The sequence below is a fragment of the Geospiza fortis genome, unplaced genomic scaffold (genome assembly GCF_000277835.1).
Source record: "Geospiza fortis unplaced genomic scaffold, GeoFor_1.0 scaffold2, whole genome shotgun sequence".
In the NCBI taxonomy this organism is placed as follows: domain Eukaryota; kingdom Metazoa; phylum Chordata; class Aves; order Passeriformes; family Thraupidae; genus Geospiza; species Geospiza fortis.
Window position 1 is genome coordinate 1,496,743 of NW_005054366.1, and position 11,533 is coordinate 1,508,275.

At 45.8% G+C, this 11,533-nt stretch overlaps 1 protein-coding gene across 2 annotated transcripts in view; it reads right to left on the reverse strand.

Annotated features, from left to right (window-relative positions):
- Positions 1–3,852: 3,852 nt before the first annotated feature.
- Positions 3,853–11,533, reverse strand: part of IGDCC4 (immunoglobulin superfamily DCC subclass member 4) — a 63,768-nt gene continuing 56,087 nt past the window's right edge. For both annotated transcript variants that reach the window (XM_031059686.1, XM_031059684.1), the window contains exons 19-20: positions 6,120–6,284; positions 3,853–4,540 (exon numbers count right to left, since the gene is read on the reverse strand). In XM_031059686.1, coding sequence (XP_030915546.1) covers positions 4,013–4,540; positions 6,120–6,284 — 693 coding nt within the window. In that variant the 3' untranslated portion in view covers positions 3,853–4,012. The remainder of the gene's footprint in view (positions 4,541–6,119; positions 6,285–11,533) is intronic.

Genomic DNA, 11,533 nt, shown 5'->3' on the forward strand with positions numbered 1-11,533 from the left:
CCCATTAGTTAAGGAATATAAGGACAACGTCTTACACTTTAACACTAAAGAGTATTTGTGGAGTAAGAACAGTCTCTGAAGAAAGAAAGTAATAATCAAGTACAGTATGGAACCAAACACAGACACAACCTTCAAACAAGATCAAGTTCTGGTTACACATCTTTATGCACTGTGCAGAAAATGAAATTTAACTTGAAAATACAAGCAAGGGAATACAGTAACAGAAGTAGATGGTAGATTTCTGCTGGTTAAACACTTCCTTTCTAACAAAAGTATTGATTAGAAAAGACACAATGATTCCTTCAAAACACCTATTACTAATGAGATCAAAACCATATACAGTGTTCTAGTAAAATGGTTGTTTTCTTACACAGCAATATTTCATGGGCTGATTGTTATCTAATGTAAAAAAATTCTCAAACTCTAAATTAGAAGTTATCTCATTAAAACTATTTAAACCAGAACTTTGCTGCCTGTTAAGTAAGAAATCAAGTCAACAAAAATCTGATAGAGGTTTTTATCTGAGTTGCATGTTTCACATAACAAGAAATGAAAAGAAATAAAAGGATGAGAATTGTGACTCTCACAGCAGCATGGGGAATATACAGTTGTGTAGCCAAACAGTAACATTAATACTAGAAAATTATGCCAGTGAGACAAACCTGACATTTTAACAATGTAAAACAATATACACCAGCAAAAAATTTGAACAGCAATAATCTTTAGTGTTACTGAAAGGAAGAAAATGGAGAAAGGAGCCTGGGGTACAGGAAGAGATATTAAGCATGATGGGTAATAAAAGGTATCAACAGTTTGTGTGCCTGTGAGAAATCTACAAGAAAGCTACTTATTTCATGATAAAAAAATATATGCACTGGTTGTTTCAGCTTTACACATCAAATGTGTATTATGTGTCTTGTTCAATTCACTTCCAGCTGAGACTGAAAGGTCCCTGCACGTTCAGGGCAGGGGGGACCTGGGGCACAGCTGAGCTGGACAAGGACACCCAGCACTCAGTGTGGATGTGTGTTCATCCAGGGACAGCTTTGGTGCTGCTGGTCAGTGGTGACCTCTTGGCTCCAAGGAAACTATCTGGATTTCTGCAACTCAGGTCTGGCCTACCAGCCCATGGCCACCACAGTTCTTGGACAGCCAAACACTGCCAGCTTCACACCCTGGTACAGTTTGGTGAAGTGTAATGAGATCAGAACAAGCCTCAGCATAAGGTGACAAAAGTGCTTTGGGGATGCATAAACAAAATTGTTTGTGGTCTGCTGCATCTCCCCAAAGCTCTCTGTAAGTGTTGTGGTGGTTTGGTGGGCAGCCAAAGTGATCCAGGGGAATGGTGCCCCACTGCTTGTGTGGGCTGCAGTGACAGGCAGGGACAGCTTTCTCAGGGCTGTAGGATTGCTGAAGGATGTACAGGCAAAGCAGGGGGTGCACATACAAGGGAGCGTCCCTAAAACTGTGGCACACTCCTATATCAGCCTCCGTCCCCTTCCATTCCTCTGGATGGAAAGTGGCAATGGCAATGTGGCTTGTGCAGGGCCTGTTCTGTCACTGAGGAAGGGCAAGGGCTCTTCATGGAACTGGGACCCGAGGGCCACCTGCACAATGTCCCCCGCTCTCCGCAGCGAGCACCTGGCCCTGCCCAGCTGAGGGTTTGTACCTCTGCGACTGCATCCACTCCCAGAGAACTGTGAATTGCCCTGATTGCCTGCAATAACACTTCACTGCTTATCTGTAACCCTGCTAAGTCATGAGTTTCAAAGTCTTGTGGCAGTGGGTTCTGGAGGTTATTTACACACTTCCTCTGCCCAGTTATGTTTCCTTGCCTTTTCCTTGCTCCAGTAGCACACACACAAACTCCTGCCTTTGCCTGCTCACCGGCACTGATCTCCAGTCTCTGTCCCACAGCATTCCAGAGTCATGGCTAGTCACAGCATGGAACAGCACTTATGAGACTCCTCAAGACACCAAGCTGGAGAAACAGAGCAATCACAGTGACTGGAAATACAGCTGGCTACAGAACAGTGTGTCATACTGGGAGGAGATGGTGCCATCTGGGGAGAACTGGAAGCTCCAATATCCTTCCCATCTGAGTACATGGAGGCTTGGAGGTTCTTGTTTGCTGAAAAGCTGGAGGTAAAAGGGTTGCAGCGTGCTGGTGAAGTGAGGTTCTCTATGCTGCAAGCAGTGGTAGCTCCATCCAGTCATCACCAGGAAAAACAAAATCTAAAGTCTTTTACAGGATCTCAAGTTGGCACACAGTTTCCCCATATACCCTGGGGAAAATTTTAGTACGAAAAGAGGAAGGTGGGCATCTTTTCCTTCACTTTTTAAACAAATGGTGAGATGTCTGAATCCCCCAGGAAGGCAGAACATTCACCAAACACCCATGAACAGAATTACTGATCCTTGTTAACTCTGAGCAGCTGGTCCAATCTTGTAGCATTCACAGTCAAACCCTTCAAGCCTGGAGCAGGACAGAGACCAGCTAAAAAAAGTAGAGAAAAGTCCACCCCCAGCAGGGCCAGGCTGAGACATGTCAGCAGTAAGCAAACAGCATCAGGAGGAAGAGTCACTGGATGATTTTCAAGCCAGCCTGACTGGTATGAGCTCTGGTGGTGCTCTGCTCTTCAAAAAAAAAAAAAACAAAAAAACCCACCCAAAAGCACTTTGGGCAGGACTATCAGAAGTGACTGGAAAATTTCACTTGTTCATCCAAAGCTTTCAGCAAGTCCACTGCTTATAGAAGGCTGAGTGCTGCTCTCTGTAAATCAAAACCATCTGAGATGTCTCCACATGGGCACCCAAAAAAAGAGAAAAGCAATACATGTCCCCAGTATCACAAGTTTCTTTTGCAATTGCTGGTTCTTCTTTCTATTTGTTAGTATAAGCTTGTTGAGGAAAGATGGATCGACATCCTGCCAGCTAAAGCAGTCTCCTTTGGCAGCTGCTGCAAAACACAGTCCTACAGAGAGACACAACCCAACTCTCTGGCTGTAGGGAAGGTGTCAAGAAATAAAACAAGAGAGACATCAGATCTGCAGCACTACATGTTAAAGAAAAGTCAACAACCAGTGCAAACATATTCTTTAGAAAAAGGCAGTATAAGAATAAGTTAAAACCTATCATGGACTATAACAAATGAGTAGATCCACTGCTTTTTTTTTTCTCCAACAGACATGAGGTAGTTGTGTTGTTAGGGAGGAAAAAATAAAGAAAGAGAGAAGTAGTAAAAATGCTACTCTATACCACACACTATTCCACTTTATAAAATTAAATAATATAAAGATGTTCCAAGGAAATAAAAATACATGTTGTACATTAAAAGGACAGATGTGTACCTAAAATATTAGGTACAAGAACCTACATAAAACAAAGCCCAGGCTGGTGAAAAGACCCAGACGCTGCAGAAGGTTCTATATCGTACAAGTTGTTAGAGGCACTCGTAGAGTGTGTAATAAAAGGCCACTACATCAGCCTGCTAGTAGTAGTTACTGTGGTAGCATACACAGAGAGCCTGGTAATTCTTCTAACCACGGGAGGGCAGAAAAGGCTGGTGCTTACAGCTCACTGCCTTTGTTTCTGGGGCTTCCACCCGCTCCTGGGACTCCTGTGCCAGAATTCATCCAACACTGCCAGGCAGTCAGTAGTGCCGGGCACTCCCTGGGGAAGAGGCAGCTAAGAAGGATTCCTTGGTGCACTCTGCCACTTCCCAGCATTAAAGGGCGTCCTGCCAGGGCCATGCTGAAGTGACAGCCCCCGCCTAGTGCAGAAGGCTCTGTTCCATCGTGGTTCTGCTCACACTTTGGCAGATGGCTCAGTCCTGCTCCCACCAACACCCAGCACCTGGCTTCCCGAAGGCCTCTGTAGAGCTAACAGGTCCAAGCCCTGCTCTGGTGAGATGCTGCACCTGCCCAGCTCCTGCTGGGCTCAGCCAGCCGAGGGCAGGCAGCACCTCATAGGGACGGGCTCTCCTCTCTGCTGTGATCAAAATCAGATCAGTTCATTCTTTGTGACTGTGGGCATGTGCCATGTTCTCAGATGCTGAGGAGGGACTGGTTAAACCAGAGTTACTACAGAGCAGGGCCTCCTCAGGTGCCAGGGAAAGCAACTGGCACTTGACTGGCTGCACATCACCCCTGCCTTCCTGGGTGGAATCTGAATCTCCACTCTCCTCCGAATCCAGACTTTCTCCATGCCTGTGGAAGCCATTGGTGAGCCCATGGATGCACACAGCCTCAGGTTTGTCAGTCTTTGTGTCAGTACAGAGCAGCTCAGCCTGGGCCTGAGCTTCCAAATTGTCCATGCAGTCCACCAGCACTTGGCCAGTGTCCTGCTGGGAATTGGGATTAGCCAGCTCTGCTGAGGGGAGCTCCTCTGGCTCCCGGTGCTCAATTTCTGTCTCTTCACTCTCCAGGGTGTGCAGCTGGGAGTTGTAGTCTCTGTCAGAGGCTGAAAAATCAGAATGGACGATGACCTCTGCTTCTACTTGGTGGAGGCTGGCTGGCAGGTGGCTTTTCTTTGCTTCATTCTGTTATCAAACAGGAGAGAAATTTAAAAAAAAAGGTAAAGTAAGTGAAATTCAGATAATTGAGGCTGTGGCCAAACCAAGCACTAAAATATATTTATTTTTAATCCCACTGAGTGCAATGGGATGTACATATGCCTCTATTAAGCATTATCTTGATATGTTTCTCAGGGCTTAGGTCTTAAGAAGCAACTCAAATCACCTCAGGATCATTATTTCTATTTTACATTTGAGAAAGCAAGTCCCAAGGGAGAGAAGTGATTTGTTCAGAGTTTCTTGGCAGGCTGGAGCAACCATTCCTCCAAGCCTCTGTCAAAGACCACAATTTTCAAATCTCACCAGTCTGTTTCCATATTAAGGGCCAGATTGCTAGAGGCTGAGTGGGCAGCACTGTAGGAAACTGGTTTCTGAGATGGATAAAGGGGCTCCCTTTACTTTCCTCATTTAATTTTGGCTACATATCACAAAGTGTGTGTTTGTTAAAGCCCTGGTCACAGTCTACAAAAGTCTGTGTAAAGTCAAGCACTTCAAATTCAGAAAGAAAACAATAAGTTCTGCTCTGCAGTGCTTCAGTGGAGTTCAGGCTACAGAGCTCCACAAATCTGGCTGACAAGCAGGTCATTTTGCGAGATTATCACTCAATAATTTACCAGACAAATTATTGTGGAAGCTCACAAAGAGCTCTCCAGGCAATCAACGCTCAGATTGTGGGCTGAGTGTGATGCAGCAGCAAGAAGACAATTCAGAGTATGGAAGTGATATCCCACGTGTAATTTGCACTTTCTGTTGAAGCCAACTTTGAGCATAATTTACATATTTTAACACTTTTCTCTTTTGTTGACAAACTCTGATGGGTAAGCTGTGCTGTAAATGCTGCCCTGTAATTGGGCTGTAAAACATTGTCTTAACTTATCCACAATGTTAATTACATCCTGTGTATAATTGATTTTCACACCACTGCCTAGGAAGGAAACATAGGTAGGCTACTTAGAAGTATTTGCTGAGGAGGGGGAATGAACTTTTTCAAAGAATAACCAAAGAAATCTTCTGCTACAGAGTCAGTCTGAGCAGGTGTCAGCTTGCTTTGCTAAGACAGTTACACACATGTACACTCTCCCAAACACAGGAGTGCATATTTATTCCAGTGATGCAATATCAGAAATAGGATTTCTTCCCAGAACACAAGTGCAGTGAAAATTGCTCTGCCGTATCTGGAGAAGGGAGTTTAAATCAATCCTTGATCTTTGACTCCTTTTACAGCCAAAAATACAATCCCTCTGTCAGGCAAGCATGCTGTAGATCTTAATGACTGTGCTGAGCACTGCAGCTCCTAACTCACTCAGGCTGATTGCTGCACAGCCACAGCAAAAACTCCAAGCAGACTGCTGGTGCCTGGCACCAGGTCCTCAGCAACCAGAACTGCCACAACCCTGCTGACAACCAAGCTGGTGACCCCACCTGACCATCACCAGACCAACAAGCCCGCAGAAAGGGGCTACAAAAAGGAGAAAGGGAGATGGAGAACATAAATAGAAAACCCACATTAGAACACACAAGTCAACAAAGCAGCAAAGATACCCACCATCACAGCATCATAAACCAGGGCTTGTAAGAGAAGCTTCTGCCCTGCACTGGAGGGGAGCTTCAGTGACCCATTGACAGCAGAGAGAGGCTCTTTGGTGATGGTGTCCCCATATCTGGTGATGCTGTTTGTCCAGGCCTGGGTGGTTGATTTATTCCATGAAGACTGCAGGAGAAAAGTGGCAGGAGAAAAGATGCAGTTATCACAGACATGGATTCTTATCCTCAAATGAAATATCCTTAAATGAGAAGCAGCTTGAAAAGTGCAAATTGTGAAAATACCATATATGTGGGGACACTTCTGATAGCATCAAAATAAAAATGCTCTGCAATGAACTTACACAGTCCCTGCCTTAGAACTGGCTTTACTGCTGTTACATGGGCTGATGCAGAGCACAGGGATAAAAGATGCCAGATGGTTCACAACTGGTTGCATAAGGGGCTTTCCACTGATTCTCAAATTGTGAGGCCAGTGGGTAAATCATGGCACAGACATCATTTAGAGGTCCACTAAAATCAACTCCCTGCAAAGCTGCAACAGCCCAGAGCAGAACAAGCCTACTGAGAAATACCACAGAGCTGGGGAGGGACAGGGAAATCTGGAGCTGAGTGACCACAGTCTTTGCTTTGGCAGAAGCCGTGCTCCACAGCACAGAGAAGGACCCTCACCCGTGGGCAGTGCCCTGTGTGCTCCAGTAGGAGCTGGACATCCTGCTAAACTGCTCGCTCTGCAGCACAGACAAGAGTCCTGCTCCAAGCCAGGACTTGGGAAAACACTCTGCCATTCCTCATCAACACAGAGGCACAAAATTGGGGGCTTTAATTTTTTTAATTTTTTTTTTTACAACAGACCACCAAGCAATTCTTTGCTCAGCTTTAAATCCCCTGGGCAACCAGTGTTACCTTGTTTGTAGATCTAATTAAATTATATGGGCTGAACGCAATTTGTTCTGGGTTCTTTCAGCTTCCCCTTGCAATAAACTGTTGAATGCACACCTCTGTGCATGGGAAATGTGTGCCTTTAAGAGCTGAAGTTATTTAACAGCTCAGACTATTAGTTCACAGGCAGAAAAGTATTTTCTTTCCAGGTTTTGATTTTATTGGGCTGTCCTGCATGTACCTGAGCTGAGTCTTGCTAGTACTCACATACATATACACGTAAACACACAACTCAGATTTAAGGACCACACAGGCCCATTATCTCTGGCCTTGTTCCACAGATGCTACATTATTGTGTGGGTACAAGAGAGGCTGATGCAGAGAAGAAAACCCTGACCTGACAACAGCGACTTCACACAGAATACTGGTGATGTGAGCACGATGGCTGTGTAGGGTGAAGATACCCTGCACATCCATTCAAACCCACTGACCCTCTATTGCTCACTGCCAGCAGAAGCCCAGGCTCCTGCTCTGCATTTGTGGCTGCTCCTTAGGCCAAATCTATTCCAAGAACCACCAATGTAGTGTGAGTCCAGCTGAGACAGTGAGGAGATTTCTGACATCAGCCTGACCGTGGGTGAGTCATTTGACCTCCTTGTGCTTCGGTCCATCTGGCTGAAAATTAGGTAGAAATACACCACCAGATGTTGTATGTGAGCCAGGCATTCCTAAGTCAGCTATTTAGCAAGAAGCAAATGCTACCTTGTGCTGCCAGGGCTGGCAGAAGGACATTTGTGTATGCACTGAAGGGCGGCCAGAGCTGCTCCCAAGCCCTCTGTCCACCCTCACTCAGGCACCCAAATGGCTCAACACCTTGTGGGAGGCAGAGCCATGTCACATCCCAGCACCATCCCCAAGTCACAAGGAGCTTTGCTGCTGCCTCAGGAGCAAATTTTTAGCAAACAAATAGTGAAAGGCCTCATTGATATGCCAACACCCTGCAGAACAGTGATGTCCAAGCTCTGCACTGTGGCTATCAAACATTTGCTAATTTAGATGTGGATGCTTGAGGCAGTGTCTTTTCCATTTCTCTCTCTGCAATCCTCAACAATATATTCTGAGCCAAAAGCCTTCCCTAATTGCTCTAAGTGGACAATCATTAAACTACGCTTTAATAGCGAGAAATCAACCAAGCGATCACAGAGAGCTCACAATAAGGAATATCTCCACATGCGAGTGCTCAAGGAGCGTGTTCAATTTGCTTCTGCTGCCATCTGAAAGGCTTTCTGCAGCTACATCCCTGACTGATGGCTTCTGTGCCTCTTCCAAGGAACATACGTTACTGAGCAAATAGTGCCTGGAAATTTCAGCACTGAACCTACACAAATCTGCACACATGCACCAAATGTGTGTCCTGTTAGAGATGCCTGCATGCATATTTGCCATCAGAGAGATCTGAGCATCATACGCAGACACACACACAGAGCAAGCTCGAAAACCTTCTTGCAGGCATCTTGTGAATACCAAAAAACGTGGAAAGAAACAGGCAGCTCTACTGCAATCCCCCATGGACCATCTGTTAGCGGAAATGTCAATCTGCCATGTTTACATAGGTTTTGATGACTCTGGGAACAGCCTGTTCAGCTCTGGCTGAAATTGGCTGCAATGAAGAACAAACTTGTTTTGTACCAGTTTGCAACTTTCAACAAACAGAAAAAACCATCAGCCACACAACATGGCCTGTGTCCCACATGTTGTTTGAGCACATTATGTTTGAGAGGGGGAAAAAACCAGCAAAAGACAAATCCCTCTTGGGCCTTAGCCTCTAAGATTGGGCAGCAGCAATTAACTCAAGGACTGTTTTCATCACAGACCTGAAGAAATGTTGTGTGCCTGAAAGCTTCACTGCTTTTTTAAGCAGCATTTTTTGGTGTAATAAATGATACTATTTCTTTTTACTCAAGGGGAGCTAGTGGGTGGCTGAAGGAAGGAAATATTGTCTTGGTTTTTACAACACAGTAATGAAGGCAAGGAGCAAGGAGTGTCAGTCTAATACTAATATAAAGAGGGAAGAATCTCTTTGTCAGTTCACTGCAAACACAAGAATGAAAACGAATAAAAACATCTTCCAATAAAAGACACTTCCATTACAGCTAAATCCTTATCAAAGCAAACAAGCTTTTTCATTTTAGCCTTTTTATAGAAACTCCAACTGGTAAAAATGTGCCTAGATCGTGTTACCTTCTCAGTGACAAGTCATGATTTCATACAAATATATGAGCTGAGAATGAACATATAGCAAAAGTTCAACTTGAAATCTTCCCTGTTTTTTTAGGATGGTTATTTAAAGTAGCTTGAAGCCCTGTGCAAAACGAGGCTGGGGATGTTTCAATGTGCCCAGCTTTTGAGAGTGGTGTAACAGAGAGAAAGGGTTCACTGCTGAACAGCAGCGGGTGGGAGTGGGAAAGCTCCGTGTCACGCAAACACAGCGACAGCCCTGCCTGCATCTGGGATGCAACACACACAGAGCTCTGCCAGCAGATAAAGGAGTCTCTGCTCGCTGTCACCAGGAGCACAGCTCTTGTCTGAAGCTTCTCAGAAAACATTGGGACTTCTTTTCCACACAGAAAAATTTCAACATGAAAATGACAAACAAGCCGGGTAGATCCAAGTTCCCTGATGTGTTACAGCTTCTGCACTCCCAGTCACAGGGATGCTTCGTGGGAAATGCAGTCCTGCGGGAAGGAGGCCCACAGGGAAGGAGAAGGGCTGCAAGGAAGGCTCCAGCTCACAAGAACGACAACAGCAAACATTTCCAAACCAAAATGCTTGGGTTTGGCTTCATTCAATGAAAAGCTGAAGTTTTCCATGGAAAGCAGATGCTTTTTAACATTCTCCCCCACCCTTTAAATTGCTTGGCCCACAAGCAGCAGTGACAGAGATGTCTGGAGCAGAGCCATTTTATCATCCTCAGTCCATCTGTCAGAGGAGACAGGGCTGCATCACCACAGCCCGTGCATGACTGTGTCATTTATAACAGGGCTACTGAGGGCATCAGTCTGGGGGGTGCTTGCAAGGGGATGAGAGTAAGGGAGGAAAATCACTTGTCAGTGTATTTGGAAATCCTTGTCTGTGACCACTGGAAACACATAAAGGAAGGAAGATGAACCACTGAATGGCCAACTGTACTAATGGAGCTGTGAGCATCCAGAGGGGTCCTGTGCCGACACCTTGACTGCAGTAGCACCTTGCTGTCCTGCAGGCAGGGACAGGGGGTCCAGGAAGTTCCTTTGGGACTGTCCCACCTTCCACTTGCACCATCCTGCACCTCCAGCACTATGTGCAAGAGCTCAAGAAGAATCACAGTCCTACATTTGAAGGAACTGATGATCTTGACCTGAAAATGACCAAGGGGACATCTCACCACCCTTACTCACAAGTTTTTGCAGGAATCAGTTCCAATCTCAGAGATTTTTAAGACTTCCCCCCCTCAGTCTGTTCTCCAGTCCCCACACCTGTAAAATGACATTCACTCACTTCTGACTCCATATGGTATGGGGACAGCCCCTTCTTTGTGTCTATCTAACATGGAGCATCCAACCTCCACTGCAACCTCAGGATGCCACAAGAATGAAAACAATAAAGAATAATCCATGGAATGGTAAGTGATGAGTCAGCATGGGAACAGCCTGCAGGCCCAGAGCAGCCAGTGCAAGTGCCAGCCAGCAAACACAAACCAGGTTTCAGGAGCATAACCTGAGGACAGAGGGACAAGCAGACAACTGGAGGTCACAGCTACACAAATCTGCCCTGCAGTGCCAGCAGCCTCAGCCCAAGGGTCTGTCCCAGCCAACATCCCCAGCTCTGTGGTGACATGATATGCTGCTAAACAAAAGGGACTCTGGAGGCATTTCTCACTCCCTCTCTTCAGTGAATAGAACTGCAAGTCATAGTATCCAACCTAGAACAGAGCTTCCCCTTGCCAGGCTGGATAGGAATTTCCTTCCACAATGATTTTCTCTTTCCTGTGGCTCTCTTGCATTCCTTGCCATGGATTTTCACAGCCCCAACTTCACACAGCATGAGAGAAGAAAAGAGAAGGCAACAAAGGCAGCTGGTCACTGCAGGGTGCAAAACTTCCACAACACTCTGTTCCAGGCAGGGTCCCTGGGGCTTTCCAGTTTTAATGGATGCTGGAGAAAGCTATTTGCAGCACCCAGGACACCCACACCCACTTCACAGCCTCGACTACAGGCATTTTGTGTACAAACAGGGAGATGCACACACTCACAGCTGCTCCTGACTTGGTTTACATCCACTGTGGGCACCAGGCATGTGTGCACCACTCCAGCCATGTACCTGAGACCTGGCCAACTCCCTGACTGCCCAGCCAGGTAACATTTCATCACCATCCATGGGGCCTCTTGGCCACTGCAGCACAATGGCATTTCTTGGCCATATTCTTTTCACATTTGATTATACACACTGGAGTCCAGAAAGGAAGCAGCTGTGCTCAGGTGGCACTTCCAGCAGGAA